This window comes from Theropithecus gelada, chromosome 1 (assembly GCF_003255815.1).
Source record: "Theropithecus gelada isolate Dixy chromosome 1, Tgel_1.0, whole genome shotgun sequence".
Lineage (NCBI taxonomy): Eukaryota > Metazoa > Chordata > Mammalia > Primates > Cercopithecidae > Theropithecus > Theropithecus gelada.
Genome location: NC_037668.1, coordinates 26,879,651 through 26,906,231, shown reverse-complemented (window position 1 = coordinate 26,906,231; position 26,581 = coordinate 26,879,651). Strand labels below are relative to the sequence as shown.

General features: G+C 43.9%; 2 protein-coding genes and 2 non-coding genes across 8 annotated transcripts in view; 2 read left to right on the top strand and 2 right to left on the bottom strand.

Annotated features, from left to right (window-relative positions):
* Positions 1-5,529: 5,529 nt before the first annotated feature.
* On the bottom strand, positions 5,530-5,602 carry TRNAV-CAC. The gene has a single exon. It is a non-coding gene; the product is annotated as a tRNA-Val (tRNA).
* Positions 5,603-7,111: 1,509 nt separating this feature from the next.
* Positions 7,112-7,218, top strand: LOC112615385. Its single transcript, XR_003117338.1, has one exon. It is a non-coding gene; the product is annotated as a U6 spliceosomal RNA (small nuclear RNA).
* Positions 7,219-14,897: 7,679 nt separating this feature from the next.
* On the top strand, positions 14,898-20,276 carry CFAP126 (cilia and flagella associated protein 126). The gene is made up of 5 exons (XM_025371085.1): positions 14,898-17,156; positions 18,509-18,571; positions 18,733-18,813; positions 19,307-19,483; positions 19,858-20,276. Exons 1-5 carry the CDS (start codon positions 17,130-17,132, stop codon positions 20,041-20,043), a joined length of 534 nt encoding a protein of 177 aa, XP_025226870.1. The 5' UTR covers positions 14,898-17,129; the 3' UTR covers positions 20,044-20,276.
* A 1,851-nt stretch (positions 20,277-22,127) lies between these two features.
* The window catches only part of SDHC (succinate dehydrogenase complex subunit C), a 44,341-nt gene continuing 39,887 nt past the window's right edge, over positions 22,128-26,581 (bottom strand). For 3 of the 5 annotated variants that reach the window (XM_025367953.1, XM_025367961.1, XM_025367986.1), the window contains one exon: positions 22,128-22,969. In XM_025367953.1, the coding sequence (XP_025223738.1) occupies positions 22,865-22,969 (105 nt within the window). In that variant the 3' untranslated portion in view covers positions 22,128-22,864. The remainder of the gene's footprint in view (positions 22,970-26,581) is intronic. The other 2 variants (XM_025367968.1, XM_025367977.1) reach the window with 2 other exon arrangements.

Sequence of the window (26,581 nt, the reverse complement as noted above, 5' to 3'; positions counted from 1 at the left end):
GGGGAAGCGAAAGCTGGGCCACTCCCCTTCACCCTGGGGGAAAGAGCAAGACCCCTTAAAAAAAAAAAAAAAAAAAAAAAAAAAAAACAACAAAAATTGGCTGGGTGTAGTGGTGGGTGCCTGTAATCCCAGCTACTCAGGAGGCTGAGAGAATTGCTTGAATTCAGGAGGTGGAGGTTACAGTGAGCTGAGAACGCACCACTGCACTCCAGCCTAGAAAACAGAGTGAGACTCTGTCTGCAATAATAATAATAATAATAATAATAATAATAATAATAAAGAATATGACAAAGTTTACAGATGGACAGCCAAATGGAAGATGCACCGCGGGCAAGAATAGGTGAGGGCTTGGAGCATCCATGCTCTATTTAGGCTTGCCACCTTCGTAGCACCGCGATGTGTTCACTAAGCCAGAAACTCTTAGAACCCTGTTATTTAGGGTTTGGATGTAGATTCTATTACTTAGACAGAATGGATGAAATCATTGACCATTGGAGTCAATCTCCAGCCCCTTTCTCCTCCCCAGAGGTTGGCGATGGAGCTGAAAGTTCCAACCCTCTGATCATTTGATTGGTTTCTCTGGAAACTGGCCCCCATCTTCCAGGAATCACCTCATTAGTATAAACTCAGGTATGCTTGGAAGGGGCTTTTTATGAATAACAAAAGACACTCCTCTCACCCCTATTACTTAGGAAATTACAAGTGTTTTAGATCTATGTTAGGAACTAAGGACAAAGATCAAAAGTATACTTCTTCACAACATCACACAAACCACATATTTTATTATCTGCCTCACAAAGTAGGATGTAAACTCCATGAGGACACGGATTTGTTTTTTGTTTGAGACAGGGTCTCACTCTGTTGCCCAGGCTGGAGTGCACTGGCACTGAAATGGCCTTGTTACCTGGAGTAACACCTGAGGTTCGTTGTCTCACAACCACCAAGAATAAGGATGCAGACACACAAAGAGTGAGGTTGAGAGTGGAAGTTTAATAGACGAAAGAAAGAGAATAGCTCTCTGCTGCAGAGAGGGGTCCTGGAAAAATGGGTTGCCAGATCTACAGTGAAATGCAGGGGGTTTTATAGATGAACTGGTGAGGAGGCAGAATCTGATCTACATAGCGTGCAAAAAACTGGTCTGACCAGGTGTGCTATTTGCATAGGATGGGAATCTCTGGCTTCCTCCACCCCAATCTTTGATTATGCAGGCAGGTTCACTGCCTGAGCTGCACCGTGTTGCCCATTTCTTTATTACTATACATATGGTAACAAAAAAAGGGAAGATGGAGCCTCCATGGTGGACATGCTTGACCCCCCGAGTACCCCTTTTCTATTGGCATAGCTGCCAGCATTCCCCTGTGCAAGCTTCCAGCTTGCTTACCCATGTTTGCAGCTCAATTTTTCAGCCTGCTGTTTCTTAGAAATGATTTTGGGGGCTGCTTTTTTGTTAGCAAAGAAATTCTACTGAGGACTTTTCTGTGCTCACTATCTGCCTAAATAATTTCTGTCTCCTGTATCAGCACAATCATGGCTCACTGCAACTTCTGCCCCCAGCCTCAAGCGATCCTCCCATCTCAGCCTCCCAAGTAGCTAGGACCACAGGTATGAACCACCATGTCTGGATAATTTTTGTGTTTAGGTAGAGCCTAGGTTTTGCCATGTTTGCCCAGGCTAGTCTTGAACTCCTGGGCTCAAGTGATCAGACTGCCTGGGTTCAAGCCGTCCTCCTGCCTCAGCCTCTCAAAGTGCTAGAATTACAGGAATAAGCCACCACACCTGTCCATACAAAAAAACTTTTTTTTTTTTTTTTGAGATGTAGTCTCGGTCTGTTGCCTAGGCTGCAGTGCAGTGGCACGATCGCAGCTCACTGCAACCTCTGCCTCCCAGGTTCAAGCGATTTTCCTGCCTCAGCCTGCTGAGTAGCTGGGATTACAGGCATGAGCCACAGCGCCCGGCCATATAAAATTTTTGATTAAAGAAAAATTTAAGGCTGGGTGTGGTGGTTCATACTTATAATCTCAACACTTTGAGAGGTCAAAGCCCGAGGATCTCTTGAGGCCAGGAGTTCAAGGCCAGCTAGGCAATTTAGTGAGACTCACTTTCTACCAAAAGAAGTTTAAAAATTAAACTTTAGCAGTTTAAATTAATTTTTAATTTTTAGAAATTAAAAATTAGCAGGCCTGGCCAGATGTGGTGGCTCACACCTGTAATCCTAGCACTTTGGGAGGCCAAGGTGGGTTGATCACCTGAGGTCAGGAGTTTGAGACTAGCCTGGCCAACATGACAAAATCTTGTCTCTACTAAAAATGCAAAAAATAGCCAGGCGAGGTGGCAGGCACTGTAATCCTAGGAGGCAGAGGTTGCAGTGAGCCAAGATCAATGGCACTCCAGCCTGGGTGACAGAGCGAGACTCTGTATAAAAATAAATCAATCTCTATATGTGTGTGTGTGTGTGTGTGTGTATGTATATGTGTGTGTGTATATGTGTGTGTGTGTATATATGTGTGTGTATATATGTATGTATGTATATATAGTAGGCTCTGGTGATGCATGCCTGTAGTCCTGATATAGGAGGTAGAAAGAAATTGTTTAGGCACTCCAGCCTGGGTGACAGAGCAAGACCCTGTAAAAACAAACAAAAACCAAAAAACAAAAAGCCTCACGCCTGTAATCCCCAGCACTTTGGGAGGCCGAGGCAGGTGGATCTCCTGAGGTCAGGAGTTCGAGACCAGCCTGGCCAACATGGCGAAACCCCATCTCTACTAAAAATACAAAAATTAGCCGGGTGTGGTGATGGGCGCCTGTAATCCCAGCTACTTGGCACGCTGAGGCAGGAGAATCCCTTGAACTCGGGAGGCAGAGGTTGCAGTGAGCTGAGATTGCACCATTGCATTCTAGCCTGGATGACAAGAGCAAAACTTTGTCTCAAAAAAAAAAAAAAAAAAAAAAGTACTAGTTGAGTATCCTTTATCTAAAATACTTGGGACCAGAATTGTTTCAAATTTTGATTTTTTTCAGATTTTGGAATATTTGCATTATACCCACCCTAGTTGAGTATCTCAAATCTGAAAATCTGTAATCCAAAATGCTCCAATGAGCATTTCCTTTGATCATCCTGTCAGCATCCAAAACGTTTAGGATTTTGGAATGTTTTGAATGTCAGATTTTCAGATTTGGGATGGTCGACCTATATTTTATATGAATATTCCAAACAGCCTTCAAATATGTGGGCTTTTTAATTTTTTTCTGGGAAATACTAAAAAATTATAATAAGGGAGGAGATCACCCCTTATATTGTCTTATGCCCAATTTCTGCCTCCACAGAAAGAAGACGTAAAAACTAAAAGCAGAAATGGAATCCACAGGCAGATAACCCAACTCTGCGCCCTGGGCCTGGTAGTTAAAAATCAGCCCCTGAGCTCACTGCTTGTGTTATCTATAGATTTCAGACACTATATGGAAAAGCATCATGAAAATCCCTGTCCTGTTCTGTTCCGTTCTGATTACTGGTGCATGCAGCCCCCAGTCACGTACCCCATGCTTGCTCAATCATGACCCTCTCACATGGACCCCCTTAGAGTTGTAAGCCCTTAAAAAGGATAGGAATTGCTCACTTAGGGAGCTCGGATTTTGGAGACGTGAGTCCACCGATGCTCCCAGCTGAATAAAGCCCTTTCCTTCTGCAACTCGGTGTCTGAAGGGGTCTTGTCTGTGGCTCCTCCTGCTACAATAATAGCTATGTTAAGGCTTAACTGACATACAATAAACTGAACATATTTAAAATGTACAAGTTTTGACATGTGTATACATCTGGGAAATTATCACCACAATTCAGGTCTGATTTACATGTTAGGCACAGTTCATAGGGCCTACTTTTTTTTTGAGATAGATTCTCTCTGTTGCCCAGTCTGGATCTCCGCTCACTACAACCTTCGCCTCTGAGGCTCAAGCGAGTCTGAAGCCTCAGCCTCCGGAGTAGCTGGGATTACAGGCTAATAGTTATATCTTTAGTTTCGCCATGTTGGCCAGGCTGGTCTCAAATTCCTGGGCTCAGGCGATCCGCTCACCTCAGCCTCCCAAACTGCTGGGATTAAAGGCGTGAAACACCTTGCCTGGCCGAAAAATGTTTTAAATTCAAAATGCTGTATTGGAGGCTGGGTGCAGTGGCTTTTTTTACTCAGCATACTTGAGATTCATGTTATTGTATATGTGAGTAGTTCCGTCCTTTTTTTGGCTAACATTCCATTGTATGGATTGGTCTTTAACTTGTTGATTGACATTTGGATTGTCTACAGTTTGGGGCTATTACAAATAGAGCTGCTGTGAACGTGTGTGTACAGGCTTTTGTATGGGCATATGCTCTGTTTACTCTTGGTAAATACCTAGGAGTGGAATGGCTGAGTCATATTGTAGTAGTTTAACGTTTTTAAAAACTACCAAACTGTTTTCCAAAGTGAGTGTACCATTTTACATTTCCATCAGCAGTGAATGAGTGTTCTGGTTTCTCCACCTCCTTGCCAACTTGGTATGGTCAGTCTTTTAAATTTTAGACAGTCTGATATGTGTGTAGTGGTATCTCATTGTGTTTTAAATTTGCATTTCCCTAATGATTAATGACATTCCCTAATGATTAATGATGTTGGCCATCTTTTCATGTGATTATTTGCGATCCATATATCTTCTTTTATCAAGTGTCTGTTCAAATTGTTTGTCCCTCTTTTAGGAGAGTTGTGAAAATAATCTTTTAATTGAAAATGTACATTGTTTCCACCTGATTTAGAACCTAAGAATCTTGAAAGGAAAGAGAAAGAACTAACATTTCCGTGACTGAGAACTGGATGGTGACAAATGAGAAAATAAACACAATAAAGGCAAGTTTGGTGGGGGTGACAGAGCAGAGCGACTTGTGATCCCCGCTCCGTCACCACGTTCGGTTCCGTTCGGTTCCTTCCTCTGGACTACGGCGTTAATGATGCCGGCAATCAGCGCAAAGTGAGATAATCACCAGCGCACTCTTGGATCTCTGTGCAGGTTTGTAAACTATGTGGAGGAAACGAACCCGTCGCAGTCTCAGCCGAAGAGGCCGGAGTAGGAGCCGAAGCCTGAGCAGGTTCTGAAAAACACACCGGCCGTTCAGGACTAGGCCCTGAACCACAACTTGCTCCTCAGGGGTCCGGGTCGGAAGTGACGACTTCATTCACTGAGCAGTCATTTCCGGTCCCCAGTGTGCCCGGAGTGCCCTCTGGGTGTCAGAAAAGACACAGAAACTGACGGGGCGGAACCACGACACGGTGCCTGCTGATGTCAAAAGGTCTCACGGCTCCGGGGGGACCCAGTCGCCCACAGCCGCCAGGGGCGCTGCCGGCTCCGAGCCCGTTGTCCAGAGCCGCTCCGCTGCTCGTGTCTGCCCTTCAGTCCTTCCAACTCTTCTGGGACCTAGAGTTCCGGGATCTCACTGCGATCTTGGAGGATTCCTATGTAGAATTCGAAAGGATATGGGGAAGGAAAAAACAAAAATACACCCCACTTTGTTTCCGCCCGGTTTCGAACCGGGGACCTTTCGCGTGTGAGGCGAACGTGATAACCACTACACTACGGAAACTAAGTGACAGCTGGGGTTTTGCAAAGGGCTCTTAAAAGGTAGCGCCTCATCACTGCGTCCCTGATCCAAGAGAAAAGTACCCGGCGGGCCAACCACAGCTTCGGGATGGGGGCGCGCAGGGAAGTAGCCAGCAAAGCAGGTAAGGCGCGGGCTGCTCGCGGGGGATCGTGACCGAGGGCACAGGGGTGAACTCCATGGTGCTTCCTTAGGAAATTTCTGGCACAGTCAGGGCTGCAGCCATAGCCCTGAGACAGTGGGGCAGGGCTCCAGGCGTCCTCGAATGCTCGTCGTGGAGTTTTCCTGATCCTGTCGGGTCCCTAAGGAGCTTGGCGGGGAGCGTGGACGCCCTGGGGCCAGGCCACCGCGGCCACTGAGAGCCCCACCCGGGGACTGGAGAAAAACGAAGTAGAAGAGACCCAGGGGACAGACTTGGCCAGGTCAAAGGAAACCAGCTCATATTTGGAACAAAGTACGCCTTAGATTTGCCCAGCACTGAATTTAGAAGCATTTTCACATTCTCGTGTTTAACTAGTTTTACAACAGTGCCGCGAGCGAAGTATTAAACGTGTTTTAAAGATGAAGAGACTGAACCTAGGTAAATTGTACTTGGGTAAGATGGAAGCGCTACTTAACATTAAGGAGAGTCTGCGACCCTGATGTTCTCAGGCTGTCTCGCTTAGTGGGACTACACGTTATTATTGTCCGAGGAAGCAAACGAAGAGGAAAGAGACCGTGGAGAGTATTCCTGGAGGGACTCAAGATACCTCTCTAGGTAGAACCCCAAGATACCTGTGTAGAGTAACAGCTTATGTCGAATGACCTCATCTTTTCCACTGCTGCGGGTGAAATTATCTGAGGAGGTAGGAAGAGGAGATGGCTTAGGGATGCCATATGACAAAGGCTTTGGAAAATTAAGAAGAGGCCGGGCGTGGTGGCTCACGCCTGTAATCCCAGCACTGTGGGAGTCCAAGTGGGCGGATCTCACCTAGGATCAGAAGTTCGAGACCAGCCTGGCTAACATGGTGAAACGCCATTTCTACTAAAAATACAAAAATTAGCTGGGCGTGGTGGCGCGCCCCTGTAATCCCAGCTACTCGGGAGGCTTAGGCAGGAGAATAGCTTGAACCCAGGAGGCTTAGGTTGCAGTGAGCCGAGATCACGCAATTACACTCCAGATTGGATGAAAAAGCAAAACTTCGTCAAAAAAAAGAAAAAAGAAAAGAAAAAAGAAAATTAAGAAGAGAAGGATGAGAGAATTACGAGGCAGCAGTGAAGACTTACATGCTGTTGTGTGATACAAATGCCCAGGGGCTAGCATGGAACGATGTTGACTGACTGCGCCAGGAGCTCTAATCTAGCAAGAACCTAGAGGAGAAAGTGGGTTGTGGGATGAATAAGCAAAGGAAGAGGGTTAAGGAGTTGGGGGTGGTAGTGAGAGAGCAAAAGAGGAGCACCTGGTTACAGGTTGAGGCTGTGCAGTATGTAGAAGGACATCAGAGATGTTCAATAGTGCTCACTTCGGCAGCACATATACTCACATTGGAATAGTACAGAGAAGATGAACATGGCCCCTGTGCAAGGTTGATGCACAAATTCATGAACGGTTCCTTTTTTTTTTTTTTTAAAGAAATGTCCAATGGACTGAATGCTAGACAGATAATAGTTTATCAGGTTAAGGCATTTTATCAGAAAATTGGCTTAAATAATAAAGGGAAAATATTGCCTCACAACCCTAGGTAGATCTGGGTTTCAGGTAAGTCTTCATACAAGGCTCAAAGAAGTCTCTGGGCCAGGCACAGTGGCTCACGCCTATAATCACAGCACTTTGGGAGATCGAGGCGGGCAGATCAACTGAGGTCAAAAATTCGAGACCAGCCTGGTATTACTAAAAATACAAAGTAATTAGCCGGGCATAGTGGTGCACACCTGTAGTCCCAGCTATGTGGGAGGCTGAGGCATGAGAATTGCTTGAACCCAGCGGGTGGAGGCTGCAGTGAGCCGAGATTGTGCCACTGCACTCCAGCCTGGGCAACAGAGTGAGACTCCATCTCAATTAATAATAATAATAAAGAAGTATCTGGTTTATCTTGGTCCTTCTTCTTCAATGTGGACTCCATTCTGGGGCAGACTCTCTATTCATGTTTTCAAAGTGCCCACCATGGGCAGCTTGAGCTATAGGTTCCCTTGTTCACAGCCAGCAGAAAAAAGTGTGTACTTCTTGGAGAACTCATTATCGTGTAACAGGGATGGGATATGCTGCTTCGTTTAAATAATTAGGGCCTACTCCTGAGGTCCGGGGTAAGATTAACCCTACTCAAACTCTATGGCTGACAAATTCAGGGTACCCGTAAGAAGGGAATAGGATGTTGTAATGCTGAGGTGGCAACCAACAAACATTCTCTTCAGAGGGTAAGACCACAGTTCTACAGAGAGTGGAGAAGAATGGCATATACTTCCAGAAACTAGAGCTGATGTTAGGAAAGGTTCCACTCTAAGGGCTTCCCCGCTAAGGGAGTTCTCCCATGAATAGCTTTCACTATGCAAGATCAGATGAGACCTAAGATAGCCCAGGACACAGGATCCTCCCATCGAAGAGGCCACTTTCAATGTGGGCTAGTCTCTGCCCCTCCGTGCCAGGAACTGAAGAGGCTGTGCCAGTACCTTTTCCCCTGATCAGTCTCTGGGAAGGCAAAGCTTTTATGCATCTGGCCTCAGTGGTCAGCGAGACTGTGGGATCATCCTGAAGGACAGGAGGTCCTGGAGTTCAACCTCAGGACATCATATCTGGCTTAAGACGATCACTCTTCATGCCCTGCTCATCACTGTTCCTCACCATAGTTTCTCCCTAATGCAGTGCCTTGTGGGGAGCTATTTCCCTGAGTACACAGTGATAACAGGATGTGAATCACCTTTTTTCTGGGCAGAGGTGGTGGAATTTTTTACCATCATGAAGCTGAGGTTCCTTCCCCATTCTGAGTTGAATAATCCAAATCTTGGCTCCTAGAGCTTCTCATATCTCTAATTCCTTATAAAACTTAACTCTGTCCCCAACTCTTTGCTATCCCATTGCTCTGTATCTTCTACCACGTCCTTCTTCTCAAGACTCTGATACCTAAAATATATAATTTTACCGCAGCAGGAGGAAATAGGCAAAGGATTTTTTCCTTTGTGGTGCTGGGTGTTGGGGACTAGTTGTAAAACTAATCTCCACTAGAGGGAGACTTAATCTCAAGAAAGAAAACAATATGATCTGTGTCAAGTTGAGAGAAAGTACAGGTATTGTTTATATAGCTTTTCTACTATAGCCAAGGGTCTCTTCTTTAAAAAACTTTTTGTTTTAAAAATGAAGAGAATTTATGTATTTATTTTAGAATTTTTTTAAAATTAATTTTGTTTTATAACTATGTAAAATACATGGGTTTCAAAATAAAAGCTATAGGCCGGGCGCGGTGGCTCAAGCCTGTAATCCCAGCACTTTGGGAGGCCGAGACGGGCGGATCACGAGGTCAGGAGATCGAGACCATCCTGGCGAACACGGTGAAACCCCGTCTCTACTAAAAAATACAAAAAACTAGCCGGGCGCGGTGGCGGGCGCTTGTAGTCCCAGCTACTCGGGAAGGCTGAGGCAGGAGAATGGCGTAAACCCGGAAGGCGGAGCTTGCAGTGAGCTGAGATCCGGCCACTGCACTCCAGCCTGGGCTACAGAGCGAGACTCCGTCTCAAAAAAAAAAAAAAAACAAAATAAAAGCTATAAAACCAGGCATATTTAAATAAGTTTATCATCTATCCCCACACCTTCCATATTACCCCTTCTCTCTCCCTAAAGGTAATCACTTGATTTTTAGTAGTGATGAGGTCTCATTTATGTTGCCCAGCTGGCCTAGAAGTTCTGGCCTCAAGTGATCCTCCTGAAGTGCTGGGATTACAGGCATGAGCACCACAGCTGGCTGTTGGTATTTCCTTCTCTGTGAAATGTTTGTTTAATCTGTAGCTCAGCTTCCTTTTTCTTTGTCTTTTATATATATATATATATATATATATATATTTTTTTTTTTTTTGAGATGGTCTTGCTGTCGCCCGTCTGGAGTGCAGTGGCTCGATCTCGGCTCACTGCAACCTTCGCCTCCCGGGTTCAAGTGATTCTCCTGCCTCAGCCTCCCGAGTAGCTGGGATTACAGGCGTGCGCCACTATGCCCAGCTAATTTTTTGTATTTTTAGTAGAGACGAGGTTTCTCCATGTTGGTCAGGCTGGTCTCAAACTCCTGACTTCATGTGATCCATCTGCCTTGGCTTCCCTAAGTGCTGGGATTACAGGTGTGAGCCACCATGCCTGGCTCCTTTTTCTTTTTGTAATGAAAAACAAACAAAAAAGCACACTAGGCCGGGCGCAGTGGCTCAAGCCTGTAATCCCAGCACTTTGGGAGGCCGAGACGGGCGGATCACGAGGTCAGGAGATCGAGACCATCCTGGCTAACACGGTGAAACCCCGTCTCTAATAAAAAAATACAAAAAACTAGCCGGGCGAGGTGGCGGGCGCCTGTAGTCCCAGCTACTCGGGAGGCTGAGGCAGGAGAATGGCGTAAACCCGGGAGGCGGAGCTTGCAGTGAGCCGAGATCCGGCCACTGCACTCCAGCCTCGGGGACAGAGCGAGACTCTGTCTCAAAAAAAAAAAAAAAAAAAAAAAAAAAGCACACTAGGCCAGGCCCAGCATTTTGGGAGGCCAAGGCAGGCGGATCACGAGGTTAAGAGATGGAGACCATCCTGGCCTACCTGGTGAAACCCCGTCTCTACTAAAAATACAAAAATTAGCTGGGCGTGGTGGTGCGCATCTGTAGTCCCAGCTGCTTGCATTGTCAGAAAAAAAAAAAAAAAAATCCCTGCAATTTATTTTGCATTTCCCCCTTGACCCAGGAGTGGTTTAACACGTTCTGAAATTTCCTTTAGGGGAAATGTATGGGAGAGTGAGTGTGAGTGTGTGCAAATATAATTCCCTTTGGAAGAGGCCTTTTGGTTTTATTGTTTGATTTGTCTAATTGTATTACATTTTGGCCAGAGAATACTATTTGAATTATTGTTTCTTCACTTTGGATATATTGAGATTTTCTTTGTAGCTTAGGATGTGAATGTGCCACATTTTTGTGAATGCTTTATGCATTTTTTTTCTTTTTTCTTTTTGGATACGGAGTCTCACTCTGTCGCCCAGGTTGGAGTCCAGTGGCACGATTTCGGCCCACTGCAACCTTTGCCTCCTGGGTTCAAGCAGTTCTGCCTCAGCCTCCTGAGCAGCTGGGATTACAGGCGTCCACCACCATCCTCAGCTAATTTTGTGTATTTTTAGTAGAGATGGAGTTTCACCATGTTGGCCAGGCTGGTCTCGAACTCCTGACCTCATGATCCGCCCGCCTCGGCCTCCCAAAGTGCTGAGATTACAGGCGTGAGCCACCGCACCCAGCCCTTTATGCATTTTTTTTAAAAAGTTTGTTCTCTATTGTTAAGGTTCAGAGTTCAATATTATTAAATCTACTTAAATAAATAAATCTATTATGTTGTTTAGGTCTTCTGTATCCTAATTTATTGTTCACTTGATCTTTCTAGATCTGAGGGATTTGTTAGTCCTCCTATTATAGTGTGCTTCTATTTCTCCTTGTATAAAATGTCATTATCTTTTTTATAAAAATTGTGGCTAAAATTTCTTTCTCTTTTAATGCTTTTTAGTCAGAATTCTACTTTGATGGATAATTACAACTGCAACCCCTGCTTACATTTAGGAATAAATTCTGGTACATCTCTTAGTCATTTATTTAGGCTTCCTGAAACTCTTCTTAGATGCAGTTCTTTTATACAGCACAGTGTTGGATTTTGCTTTGTTAACGTGAAAACTATTTTCTTTCAATAGGTAGGTAAACCCATTCTTTCTTTAAATCCTTTCTTTCTTTATTTCTTTTTGATACGGAGTCTCGCTCTGTTGCCCAGGCTGGAGTAAAGTGGCATGATCTCGGCTCACTGCAACCTCCAACTCCCGGGTTCAAGTGATTCTCCTGCCTCAGCCTCCCGAGTAGCTGGGACTACAGGCACCTACCACCACGCCCGGCTAATTTTTGTATTTTTAGTAGAGACGAGGTTTCACCATATTAGCCAGGCTGGTCATGAACTCCTGACCTTGTGATCCGCCCGCCTCAGCCTCCCAAAGTGCTGGGATTACAGGAGTGAGCCACCGCGCCCGGCCCCATATCTATTGATATTATCAGTATGTGTGGCCGCAGATATGCCTTACAAATTTTGTTTTATATATGTAAGTCTTTCACCATGTGGTCTATTTCACTTGCTTCCTCCTCCCCTGTCCCGCCATCCCTCCCAGTCTGAAACATGTCTTTGGTGTTTAGGAAGAGTTTGTATTTTTGTTCTAATGGATACCTTTATCCTAATAGTTCTATACAATACATAAGTTCTCTCTTTTTGGCTATTGTTTATATGAGCAACATTGAAATTATCTAGTAATCTGTTACTCTCCTTAGCACCTACCTTGAGGAAAAATCCTTTTACTCCTGGTTAATGTCTGTGTTTGACAGAGAGCTTATTCTATTTCTCACGTACTGTCCCTAATCTACTTTTTTTTTTTTTTTTTTTTGAGATGGAGTCTTGCTCTGTCGCCCAGGCTGGAGTGCAGTGGTGAGGTCTTGGCTCACTGCAACCCCTACCTCTGGGGTTCAAGCGATTCTCATGCCTCAGCCTCCCGAGCAGCTGGGACTATAGGCGCCCCCCACCACGCCCGGCTAATTTTTTGTATTTTTAGTAGAGATGGGGTTTCACCGTGTTAGCCAGGATGCTCTCAATCTCCTAACCTTGTGACCCGCACGCCTCCGCCTCCCAAAGTGCTGGGATTCCAGGCGTGAGCCACTGCGCCCGGCCTGAAATCTTAAATGGAAGAATTCACATAGGATCAAGCCAGGATTGTACCTTGGATTTTTTTTTTTTTTTTGAAACGGAGTCTCACTCTGTCGCCAGGCTGGAGCACAGTGGCGCAGTCTCGGTTCACTGCAACCTCCGCCTCCCGGGTTCAAGCGATTCTCCTGCCTCAGCCTCCCAAGTAGCTGGAACTACAGGCGCGCGCCACTACGCCCAGTTAATGTTTGTATTTTTAGTAGAGAGGGGGGTTTCACCACGTTGGCCAGGATTGTCTCGATCTCTTGACCTCGTGATCCTCCTGTCTCAGCCTCCCAAAGTGCTGGAATTACAGGCGAGAGTCACCGCGCCTGGCCCCTTTTTTTTTTTTTTTTTTTTTTTGAGATGGAGTCTAACTGTCGCCCGGAATGGGGTGCAGTGGCGGGATCTCGGCTCATTGCAAACTCCACCTCCCGGGTTCAAGCGATTCCCTTGCCTCAGCCTCCCCAGTAGCTGGGACTACAGGCAAGTGTCACCATGCCCCGCTAATTTTTGTATTTTTAGTAGAAACGGGGTTTCGCCGTGTTGGTCAGGCTGGTCTCAAACTTCTTACCTCAACTGATCTGCCTGCCTCAGCCTCCGAAAGTGCTAGGATTACACACGTGAGCCACTGTGCCCAGAGTGTACCTTGGATTTTAAATATCAGAGAGACAAATAATCTAAAACAATCACCTTTCTCTCTAGAACAATGGGTTAGAGGATCCAGAAACAGACACAAATATGTTAGGGAATACATTAAAAGTGGCATTTCAAATCAGTAGGGGAAAAGAAAACTTATTAATAAATGATGCCAAGGCAACTAGTTAAGGCAACTGAAGCATAACCTTGTCCACATTCACTAAAATTACAAAAGGAACAAAAATTTAAATCTAAAAACTGAAGCGAGGGGTTATTTTTAAAATATTGGAATTTACAAAAAGCCATTCAAAGCATAAGATCCAGAGCATAGAAAAAATGAGTAATACATCTGACTACTACATAAGTACTAAAAACATGTCCATGGCAAAAAAACAAAACAAAAACACACAACCCACAGAAAAAAAAAACAAAAACAAAACAGAAAAACCACCAACAAAACGAAAGTAAGTGACAAACTGGAGGGAATGTTTGCAACATATTTGACAAAGCACTAATTTCCTTAATATATGGAGTTCAAACAGATTAATGAACATGATTAACAGGCTGGGTGCAGTGGCTCAAGCCTGTAATCCCAGCATTTTGGGAAGCTGAGGTGGGCAGATGGCTTGAGCCCAGAAGTTCAAGACCAGCTTGGGCAACATGGCAAAATCCCTTCTACAAAAAAATGTTAAAATCAGCTGGGTGTGGTGGTGCGTCCCTGTAGTTCCAGTTATTTGGGAGGCTGAGGTGGGAAGATTGCTTGGACGTGAGAGGCAGAAGTTACAGTGAACCAAGATGACGCCACTGCACTCCAGCCTGGGTGACAGAGGGAGGCCTGGTTTCAAATAAAAAGAAAAAAAAGTCAACAGCCCAATAGTAAGTGGCAAAAAACATTAAAGGCCATTATCGGGAAAAAAAAGTAAAAAGGGTTTATACACACATAAAAACACCCTAATTAAAGAAATGCAAATTTAAAACAATGATATACCATGTTGAGTGGGTGTGGTGGTTGGTGCCTGTAATCTCAACACTTTGGGAGGTCAAAGGAGAAGAATCACTTGAGGCCATGAGTTCAAGAGAAGACGAACAACATAGTAAGACCCTATCTCTTAATTTTTTTTTTTTCTATAATTAGCTGTGCATGGTAGCTCATGCCTATACTCCCAACTACTTGGGAGGCTGAGGTGGGAGGATTGCTTGAGCTCAGGATATTGATGGCACCACTGCACTCCAGAGCTTAGGTGACAGGGAGACCCTGTCTCAAAACAAAAACAAAAAATAAAATTATACACCTTGTTCAACCTAGAGCTTAACAAGCAATATGATGTAATGGTTAAAACTGCTGGCTCTAGAGTCAGAATACTTGGGATTAAATCCTGGCTCTACTCCTCACTGTGTATTCTCCAGTTTCCTTGGTTGGGTTGAGAACTAAATGAGAAAATGTAATAAAGCAATTAGAACTGTTCCTGGCATGTACATAGTAACTGCTCAGTTAACATTAGTTCTACTAGTTCAATCAATTAGTTCTATTAGTTCAATTCTATTAGTTCAATTAAAATTAGTTTAGACTGAAAAAAAAAAACCAGAAAAAACAATAATGTTGTTGAAAAGAAAGGAGAGAACTAGGCACTCACACGCCATCATACACCACTGGTAGAAGTACAAACTGGTGCAATGTATTTCAATGGTAATTTGACATTATCTACTTATTTTAAACGCACAAACCCGTTTGACTTTGCAATGTACTTTTAAAAATTTATCCTACAGATCACATATGTACATAAAAATACATACATAAATGTTCATAAAGATACACAGGGATTTTTCATTACAGCAATGTCTTTAATAGCAAAAGACTATAAATAACCTAAATGGTCATCCATATGGGTCTGAATAAACTATTGTGCATCCCAAAATGGAATACTATATTATGATAAAAACATAATCCCCAAGATAGTCAAAAAAGCAAATCAAAAAGCAATGTGGACAGCTCTCTCATTAGTGTTTGTATGCATAGGATATTTCTGGAAGGAGACACAAGAAATGAATAACAGTAGTTGCCCTGAGGAGCAAGACTGAGAGTTGAAATCAAATGGAGATTTGCTTTTCACTGACCATCCTGTAAACATGAAACTTTTTTCCACGTACATTACTTTTGCAGTTGAACAAAAACTAGTTAACTTTTAAAAATGAGTATAGTCATCATTTATCATTACATCCCTATCAGAAAAGCAGAAGGAGGCATACCAACTGAAAATTCTAAGAGAAATAATGCTAGCCTATCACTGCAGCTTAAAGGGCCAAAATGGATGTTCTAAAGCAAAGATAGTCTTTGGTCCTTAAAGAACTCTTCTGTCTTCCACTCCTCTAGACAGTGATAAGAACCACAGGGACTAAGCACATGAGTTATCTTTCGAGATCTCACATTATCCAGGTATTAACTCCAGAGTCTCTAAAACAAGAGCTGTTCTTCCCTCCATCTGCAGAAGCATAAGAGTGCACTTATACTTGGTGTGTTGGTTTAAGATGAGGATTTTGGGAGAAGAATGAAGAGAAGGGACTGATGGACACATTTTGTGTTTTTTTTTTTTGTTTTTTTTTTGAGATGGAGTCTCGCACTGTCACCCAGGCTGGAGTGCAGTGGCGCAATCTCTGTTCATTGCAACCTCCGCCTCCTGGGTTCAAGCAATTCTCCTGCCTTAGCCTCCCAAGTAGCTGGGATTAGAGGTATGTGCCACCGTACCTGCCTGATTTTTGTATTTTTAGTAGAGACAGGGTTTCTCCATGTTGGCCAGGCTGGCCTCGAACTCCTGATCTAGTGATCCACCTGCCTTGGCCTCCCAAAGTGCTGGGATTGTAGGCATGAGCCACCATGTCCGGCCTGGATCTACTGTATAATGCTCTCCTGGTCCTAATGATATCTTTGGGCAACTTATTTCTTTGTTTTTCCCTTTCATCTTGACACCTTATATATAAATTCACTTTACAATTCACAAAGCACAGTTCTGCTTACTCATTAATTCTCCTAGCCACCTCGTAGACTGGTATTACAATACCATTTTAGATGAGTTTCAGAGGGGTTTCCTTGTCCCACAAATATTAGGCTTATGTCCTGGCACCCCCCGTTGAAGTCTCCAAACCTGATGCTTTCTACTCTGTGACTTTCTCTCTTCATTCCTGCTCAATCTCCCTGCACCAGCACCCGATTCCATTTTATTCCAGTCAACACAAAACACCTGTGTTCTTATGTGCTGTGATTCTAAGACAGTGACAGAGGAAATTATTTAAGGACCAAGGACAGGATATGTTTTTCCTTCTGGGGACAGATTTGAGCTAGTTGCTTTTTAAATATTGTTCCTTTGTTATTCTGCCTGATAAAGTAGAGGGCCTTATAAACAGGATCTCACCAGTATTGAATACCTACTATGCTATGATGTTGTCAAGACACTTTATTCATTTTATCTCACTTACCCTGTAAAAGCAGGCTCTATAATCTCCACAATACAAATGAGTTGATAGAAATTTAGTGAAGACAAGTCAGTTGTTTACTGTCATATAGCTCGTATGTTCCCATGTTGAATAAGGATTCAAACTCCAGTATCTGGCTCTGCATCCTGTGGTACATTACACCATGTTGTCCAACAAACATAGCTCTCAGGGTTACATCGTTTGTTAAAGTGGTTAAAAACCCCAATCAAAGGCCACGTGGAAGTTCTTAAGCAGGGGTAGGTTATGCCAGAAAAAGAGTAGCTACTATTCAGCTAATTTTCTCATATTTACCCAGTCTTTCCCGTCTCTAAAATAAAAATGAATCTAAGTTCCAGAGAAAACAAATGGGGGCAGTGTGAACCAAGGAAATGAATAATAATAAGCAGAAGGTAAAGGCAGCCTCTGCTGATTGGGAGGTAGTCCCAGGAGGTCGGCCTTCTGCAGTTGCCAAGCAACGAGTGTAAACAGCACAAGATCATGGCCACTAACTACAGTGCCAACCAGGTAAGTTCCCATTCTCCATTTCTTTAAAGTTTACTTTTGTTTTCAGATTCTATCTTTGGACTGTCCCCTCTCATAGGATTCTGATCTTTGAACAGATAGCTGAGAGTGGAGTGAGAAAATATTTTACCTCCTCAGGGATAGAGCCCAGGGGCGATCCAAAGGTATCTCTGGGTTAAATTTGTAGGGTGTAAACCAGAAGTTGGCAATTTTTTTTTTCTGTAAAAGGGCAGAGCGTAAAAATTTTAGGCTTAGGCCAAGTGGCAAAGTCAAAAATATTCTATAGCTACTTACATAATTAAAGAAAAACATTTTTCCATAAAATTTTTGACAAATTCAAAATATAACTGAGTACAATTTTTTGTACTACTAATGAAAATAATGGAATTTTGGGGGTTGAGAAAACATTTCACTTAACTGGGATTCAAAGTTAGTGTTCCATTTTACTGAATCAATTGTAAATGTTCATCTATAAAAATCGTCCTTACTCTCAGGCCATCCCCAAACAGGCAGCAATATGGATATGGCCCACAGGCCACAGTTCACCAACTCCTGATCTAGACCAGTGCTGCCCAACAAAAAGAGTGCAAGCCACAAATGTAATTTTAAATTTTCTAGTAGCTACATGAAAAACTTAAAACATAAAATTTAAATATATTGAATTTAACCCGATAAATCCAAATATTATTTCAACATTTAATCAGTATTTTAAAAATTATAATCAGACATTTTACATTCTTTTTTTGTACTAAATCTTCAAAACCTGCTGGATGTTGTAGCTTGCGTCCATAATCCCAACACTTTGGGAGACTGAGGCAGAAGGATTGCTTGAGGCCAGAAGTTTGAGACCACCCTGGGCAATATGGTGAAACCTCATCTCTACAAGTAAATTAAAAAATTAGCTGGGCATGGTGACATGCACCTGTAGTCCCAGCTACTTGTGAGTCTGAGGGACGAGGATCGCTTGAACCCAGGTGTCCAAGGCTGCAGTGAGCTAGGGTCGTGCCACTGACGCCAACCCAGGTGGCAGACCAAGATCCTGTCTCAAAAAAAAAAGAAAAGAAAAAGAAAGAAAGAAAAAGACAAAACTTCAAAATTCAGCATATTTCATACTTATAAAGCACCTCAATTTGAACTAGTCATATTTCAGGTGTTCAACAGCTCCATGTGGCTACTGGCTCCATGCTGAACAGCACACATCTAGACCAAACAGATTACACCCTTGTCATAGTGACTTAAAGCCTACATGGTTGGTCAGGCCTTTGGTCTTCAAATCTAAAGAATTGTGCCTAGTCATCATTTCCTGGGTTTGGGGCCTTGAAGTCTCACAGGGATACTTATCTTTCTCTCCACAGTATGAAAAGGCTTTCTCATCCAAGTATCTGCAGAACTGGTCTCCGGCTAAGCCAACAAAAGAGGTATTCCATGTTCAGTGCACCTACAAGATAGCCTCATGCTCTCCCTGTCAATTAACTCCTTTTAGCCTTCTCTAAACTCCCATATCCTTCTCTGACCAAGCTCCCCAAATACTCCTTTTTTTCCCACTCAGAAACATTTATCTCTCCCACTTGTACCCCAGAGCATCTCTTCTCATGAAGGCTACACTCAAATTATTGCCAATGATCGTGGTCATCTACTGCCTTCTGTGCCCCGTTCCAAGGTGAGATACTATCTTCATTCCTATCAAGAAAGGCAAATAATTGAGGCACAGAACTGGGAGATGTGCAGTCTCTCACAGCCATTATCAGGAAAATTAAAGTTTAATCTAATTCATGTTGTAATGTAAGAGCCCTTGAACTTCTGGCCAGCTTACCCAACAGGATAGAGTTGTGTTTAGCACCTTTCAGAAGTTCTTAAATTGATAAATGATCTGTATAGAAGAAAGCCTTCAGGTGATGACATTTGTGCAGTGGGTACTCCTTTGCCACACTCAGCCTAAGGATGCGGAATTTAAGTTGGCAGAGTAAAGGGGATGAAAAAATTAGGCCTGCAAAGACTAAATGAGGGAGGGGGATAAGGAAGGGTGGGAAGATTATGCTTTCAGTCTTATTTCATAACCATGCATTCCTAAAGAATGGAAATAAGACTAACAGAGGTCTAAGTCAGTTACCAGGAGTGAGAAGCCCTATTGAGGAATTCCTTTTCATTTTCAGGCAAATCCTTGGGGTTCCTTCATGGGCACCTGGCAAATGCCTCTGAAGATACCCCCTGCTCGGGTGACCCTGACCTCCCGTACAACTGCTGGTGCTGCCTCCCTCACCAAATGGATACAGAAAAATTCTGATTTACTCAAGGCCTCCAATGGGCTGCGTCCTGAAATCTTAGGCAAGGTATCTATTCTTCCCATCTAATCCAAAACCCTGTTGTCTCAATTTCTTTTCAACTTCAAAAAATGTCTGCTGTTATGCCACCACTAACCCAACAGGGGGGACCTCTAACCAATTCGTCTTATCCTGACTAGTCCCTAATCACCTTCTGAGGCCTGAAGGGATGGGCTAAGGACATCTCACCCCCAACAGTAGAAAATGATCTAATCTCAAGGTGGGGGAGGGTGGTTAGAGAAATCAAATTTAACTTTCCTTATTTGAAACTTGATCTACTGCCCATGGTATGGGGAGAAAGGGAGTTAGAATCCTGAGGTGCACTGGGAATGATCCGGGCCCGACCAGAGACATGACTGTCTCTTCCACTCTATCACTGACAGCCCCATGATCCAGACAGTCAGAAGAAACTCAGGAAGAAGTCTATCACAAAGACTGTACAACAAGCACTAAGTCCAACCATAATTCCAAGCTCCCCAGCTGCCAACCTCAATTCCCCAGATGAACTCCGAAGCTCACACCCCTCTGCAGGTCATACTCCAGGTCCCCAAAGCCCAGCCAAATCCTAAGAGCCCACCTGGAAGTCCACATATGCTAGAACTCTGGGCAGGGCCTAATCTAGCTGAGGTCCAGAAATACAAACCTGGAATTTCATATGGACCAAGTGGCCACATACTGAAAAACCTGTATAGCGACCGAGTGAAATAAACAAGGGCCCCCAGTCAGAACTGTGAAACAGGGAAATTTTGGGGTGGGAGTAAAAACAAATTTGGAAAATAAACTTTTTTTGTTGAATCTTTTACGAATCTGGATTTTCCACTCTTGCTATGGCTGCCTCTTGTAACCCAATTAGGAGAAGGAAGGTGGGGGAAAATAAAGTAGGGAAAAGAACATACAGTGGTTTGGGTGGAACACATTTTTACAAGAATTGAGTCAGTTATACTCCAGAAATGACCAAGAGAAGCTTGGTCTGAATCATGGAAAAAGAGTAGAACCTCAAAGAACCAGTCCCTCAACCCTATCCACTTATTTTTTATCCTGAGCATGCACAACTAACAACTACAAAATCAGAAGTAGAATTGTTGAGTAGAGTATGTATATGTGTGTTTGGAGAAGGTGGGGAAGAAAAGGTAGGGAAAACCAAAGTAGAAGATACTATGCTTTTGTAAGACTTCCTATCTAAGCCCAAGTACAAATATAGTTTGAAAATTGAAGATATTAAAGTGATTGGAAGACAAAGAAAGATGGTAAGTAGAAATTTAAGGCAGAATAACAAACATGACGCTGTCACACCCTCCACCCACCCACTACCATGCTTCAATCACCCAAATGGTAGGAAACCACCAAAAAATTCAACTGCCCTACCCATTTTCCAGCCTGTAACATCTGTTTATCATTGACCCCATTTTACATTTTCCTGGCACTGGCTGTTAAATTCAATGCCCTTGCCAAACCTTTCCCCATACCAATGACAAAGTGTTCTCTCATGATCACTTGTCCCTCATTCCAAGGACAAAGTAGAGAACAGCTGGTTTAAAATGGAGGAAAGGTACAAGGACTTCCCAGGACCCCTCTAGTAAAAAGGGAAAAGCAATCATTACTTAAAGCCAAATACTATTGGGGACCCTGAATGAAGACTGTTAAAAGAGCAGGTCCCCACCTTAACTATGGTCTTCCTATCCAATTGACACCAGCTAGTTACCATTTCCCCTCTTCGACCCATGGCTTTAACTGGCTGGCCAGCAACTCAAAGTGACAGACGAGATAGGTCTCTTATTCCAGAGTTCCCAAAAACTATCAAAACAGCATGCCTGGTAAAGCCTGGCCTATCTGCATTTTTAAAAGCATCAAGTTTTCTCATTAAATTATACATTTTTGCCAGGTTTTCAACAATCCCTTCTTTTTTAAAAAATCTCTATTCTTCATCTACCCTAAGCCTATAACTTCAGGTCATCATCCCTTAGCTGTCACCAACACTGGTCCTCTGTGCCCCTCACTGAATCATAATTTGCTGAACTGTCCCATGAAGCTTATAATCAGTCCTTAATGGGATTTTGGTGCCGATAACCCAAAAGCACTCTACATGCATCACTTCTTTTCTTTTTTTTTTTTTTTTTTTTTTTGAGACAGAGTCTCGCTTAGTCGCCCAGGCTGGAGTGCAGTGGCGCGATCTCGGCTCACTGCAAGCTCCGCCTCCCAGGTTCACGCCATTCTCCTGCCTCAGCCTCCCGAGTAGCTGGGACTACAGGCGCCCGCCGCTTCGCCCGGCTAATTTTTTGCATTTTTAGTAGAGACGGGGTTTCACCATGTTAGCCAGGATGGTCTCGATCTCCTGACCTCGTGATCCGCCCGTCTCGGCCTCCCAAAGTGCTGGGATTACAGGCGTGAGCCACCGCGCCCGGCCGGCATCACTTCTTTTCTTTTCCTCCTTCCTTCTCTGAGGCTTCTCTGTGATATTTAAATATCTGGCTAAGTTCTATCTGATTCCCTGAAAACTCCTCCAATGATGAGATGTAGGAAAACTGTTTCCCTCCTGGGAAAGGTCAGATTGCAGGGAGAGGGAGGATGTAAATGCCTGAGACCCGAGGGAAGAGGAGGAAATTGGTTCCTTCCCAACAGCCATTTTCTTGGTTTCTCTAGATTTCAAGGAGAGTCAAAGATAAAATGAGTATTTTAATTCAGTTTCAGAAAAAAAGGGTACATGACTTTGATGAGAAAGCATAAAACTAAGAGGCTTTTCTGGAAATCCAAGAAAAAGAAAAAGAAATAACCATTAATATGTTCAATAATTTTCTGCATCTTCTTGTGTCAAAAGCTATATATTTTCTCCTCAAAAGCAGCTGCTCCAAGAACTAACTAGCCCTCTTTATCTCCCTCTAACTGGGACAGACTAATTCCCCTCCACCCCCACCTCTCTTCTTTCAATAACACTGCGTAGGTGTTAATGGCCTGGGCTCTCACCAATGAACAGAATTGTCCTTTAAGCCAGCAACCCACAGGCAGTGGCACCCAAAGCCTCACCCCCAGTCCCCAGGGCAGAAGCCACAGAGCTGGCATTGTTTCCACTGTCTCAGGAAGAAGGAGCCAAAAGCTGACCCTCAGCACAAATCAAAGCCCAATATGCAGACAGAATAACTGCTTCTAGAGTTGGCAAGCTGTGGGCAAAAAAGGGGAGTTTTTGCAGCCACCCCATCTTTAGAAACAAGGGGAAAACTAGACCCTTTTCCACTATTATGGTCTACAAGGTACTCTACTGCTCCAACGGGATCTGAAAGTACAAAAGGACCTAAACAAATGAGAACTTTTCCCAGGCTGGAGATAAGAATGAAAAACAGAAAGATGGATGAATGTAATAAGGTGTAGGAAGATGATGCTGGGAACCTCCGTTCTTCACATGGCTGCCAGCCCCATAGAGGACAACACAGTAAGAACCAGGACAGCCACTCCAGACTGGTATAGCTGGGGAATCTTCAGGCCTTTTCCTAGGTCCCACATCTGTGGACAAAGCAAAAAAGAAAAAAGGAATTTCAGTAAACAGGACATTAACAGTTTCTGTCTCAGAAAGTAATTCCACCTAAAGGAATGGACACCTTCTCTCAGCATGATTCTAGANTTTTTTTTTTTTTTTTTTTGAGACGGAGTCTCGCTCTGTTGCCCAGGCTGGAGTGCAGTGGCCGGATCTCAGCTCACTGCAAGCTCCGCCTACCGGGTTCACGCCATTCTCCTGCCTCAGCCTCCGGAGTAGCTGGGACTACAGGCGCTTGCCACCTCGCCCGGCTAGTTTTTTGTATTTTTTTAGTAGAGACGGAGTTTCACCGTGTTAGCCAGGATGGTCTCGATCTCCTGACCTCGTGATCCGCCCGTCTCGGCCTCCCAAAGTGCTGGGATTACAGGCTTGAGCCACCGCGCCCGGCCCACATTTCTTTTTAATATTAAAAAATAGAGACAGACTCTTGTTATGTCTCACCCAGGCTGGTATTAAACTCCCGGGCTCAAGCAATCCTCCCGCCTCAGCCTCCCAAAGTGCTGGGATTACAGGTGTGAGCTATCTCACCCAGCCCCCACTGCACAACCCCCCACCTTTTAAAAAAGTTTTGAGACAGGGTCTCACTTTGTCACATAGGCTGGAGTACAGTGGCACAATCTCAGCTCACTAAGGCCTTGACCTCCCAGGTTCAAGCAATCCTCCTGCCTTGGCCCCCCAAGTAGCTGGGACTACAGGCACCCGTCACCATGCCTGGCTAATTTTTTGTATTTTTGGTAGAGATGGCGTTTTGCCATGTTGCCCAGGCTAGTTTCGAACTCCTGAGCTCAAGCAATCCACCCACCTCGGCCTCCCAAAGTGCTAGGATTACATGCGTGAGCTACCACGCCCCCGGCCCCACATTTAACAAAACACTAATTTTGACTCTCTTGTGTCTTAGGGATATTAACATATTAATATTATATTATAAGTCACTAAATGAGCCCCTAGGGCAAATGTAGTCTTCATTTTCCACACTTCCCACATACATGGCACCTTAACACACACATACACACATACGCCTACAGTCTGAATGTACAACTGCCTAAATTAGGAGTCAGTTCGGAGAAAAGATGGAGAGAGTCCAGGAAAAAAAAAAAAAATCAAGATGAGAAGATGCCTTCACCTCAACCCTCAAATAGCTTCTAAGTAGGAGATCAAGAGTCAAGCAGATTCCACAAAGAGTTGTTTTACTTAAATAAGGACAGTGTTTCTATTACAGAGTTGAGTCCTACTGGGTAGTGGTAGTAGGCGGGGATATTCCGTAGAATGCCACAGACCCTATAACCTCCTACTCTTTCACTCCTCACTCCCCCATTAGATCTTCTGGCAAGTCAACGATCAAGTTCAGAGGCCAAAAACTACAGACTGTCACAGAAAACACAAAATCCTGACCCACACTCACAGCCAGTACTTGCTAGAAGAAAAAATAAAAGCAGACTTAAGGATCTTTAGGTTCTTCACTTCCCTCAACAAAAAGATTACCATCACAGGCAAGAACCAGGGCAGAAAAGCTCTAAGTTCTGCGATTTTGTAAAACCTCCCCTCTCTTCCCCCCATATTGAGACAAAGACAAATATAGGGCAAGTCTCTGCCTGAGCCAAAATATGAACAGAGGAAGCTGATCAGCTGATTTTCTTTACAGAGCTTTGTTCTGTGGAATAGGAAGTCATTAATGGAAATGTCCTCCCTCTCTACCGCCTCCCCCTCAGGGAAGTGAAAAGTCATTTTAAATCAAACTGAACACTGCCCCAGGGAACCGTTGATATAGACACTTAATTTAATAAGTCATTTAGTCTCTCATCTTTTTTATTCCATTAAACTTGCTATTGGACCAGACTGAAATCCAGAAAGTGCTTGTCTCTAATGCTATGATTTGGAAGTAATAAAAAGTCAAATTAAGGCAAAAGCATCCATCTGACAGTTGGTTCAGGTTCAGAATTAATGAAAATACAGAAACAACTGAATTTTAATTGTCTTTTTGGAAGCAAAACTAGGGAGACTACAAAATATAAAATCCCTCTTTCTTTTTTGTTTTGGGACAGAGTTTTACTTTGGTCACCCAGGCTGGAGTGTATGGCATGATCTTGGCTCACAGAAATCTCTGCTGCCTGGATTCTCCTGCCTCAGCCTCCCAAGTAGCTGGGATTACAGGCACACACTACCACCTCTGGCTAATTTTTGTATTTTATTTTATTTTATTTTTTGAGACAGAATTTTGCTCTTGCTGCCCAGTCTGGATGGAGTGCAATGGCGTGATCTCAGCTCACTGCAACCTCTGCCTCCCAGGTTCAAGCGATTCTTCTGCCTCAGCCTCCCGAGTAGCTGGGATTACAGGCATGCACCACCATGCCCAGCTAATTTTGTTTTTTTAGTAGAGATGGGTTTCTCCATGTTGGTCAGGCTGGTCTTGAGCTCCCGACCTCAGATGATCCGCCCACCTCGGCCTCTCAAAGTGCTGGGATTACAGGCATGAACCACCACGCCCGCCTATGTTTTTTTTTTTTAGATGGGGTCACTCTGTCACCCAGGCTGAAGTGCAGTGGCACAATCTCAGCTCACTGCAACCTCCGCCTCCCGGGCTCAATCGATCCTCCTACCTCAGCCTTACGGGTAGCTGGGACCACAAGTGCACACCACCATAGCTGGCTAATTGTAGAAACCAGTTTTGAGCAGACCATGAGATCACACAGGAGGCAACGTGGACAGTTTTCACTCTATTAAATGATTCCTGCCATGTGTGGTGGCTCGCGCCTGTAATCCCAGCACTTCGGGAAGCCAAGAGTTCAAGACCAGGCTGGCCAACATGGCGAAACCCCATCTCTACTAAAAATACAAAAAAAAAAAAAATTAGCTGGGTGTGGTGGCGGGCACCTGTAAGGCTGGCCAACACGGCAAAATAAGGTCTCTACTGAGATTGCACCATTGCACTCCAGCCTGGGCAACGGAGCAAGACTTTGTCTCAAAAAAAAAAAAAAGAAGATTCCTAAACTCAATATTAAAACCTGGGATTCTTGGCACCCAGTTTCTATTAAAGTTGGCCCCATTCTGTCCAACAGCTCAAAACAAAAATGCAATATAATGTGTAGATAAGAAAAGGTAAATCTATTTGAGTCCCATCAGAAGCATTACTCTGGGTCAACAGGAACATAAGAATGAAAGCAGCAACAATGTTTATCTAGCTCATAACTGAATCCCCCGTGTCTACAACAGTACCTGACACATAAATAGGTACCAATTAATATTTATCTCATAAACATGCATTCTATGCCTTCAGGGATCTCTTTTAATAATATACCTCTCAAAAATGAAGAGTTCAGCAGGACACAGTGGCTCACGTCTATAATCTCAGCACTTTGGGAAGCTGAGAGGGGTGGATCACAAGGTCAGGAGTTTGAGACCAGCCTGGCTAACATGGGGAAACTCCGTCTCTACTAAAAATACAAAAAATTAGCCAGGCGTGGTGGCATGTGCCTGTAGTCCCAGCTGCTCGGGAGGTCGAGGGAGGAGAATCTCTTGAACCCAAGAGGTGGAGTTTGTAGTGACCCAAGATCAAGATCGCACCAACTGCACTCCAGCCTGGG

Coding starts and splice junctions, on each gene's coding strand:
- CFAP126 (XM_025371085.1), top strand. CDS start 17,130: ATGGCCACTAACTACAGTGCCAACCAG. Junction 18,572..18,732: donor CGGCTAAGCCAACAAAAGAG/GTATTCCATGTT, acceptor CTTGTACCCCAG/AGCATCTCTTCTCATGAAGG. Junction 18,814..19,306: donor CTTCTGTGCCCCGTTCCAAG/GTGAGATACTAT, acceptor TTTCATTTTCAG/GCAAATCCTTGGGGTTCCTT.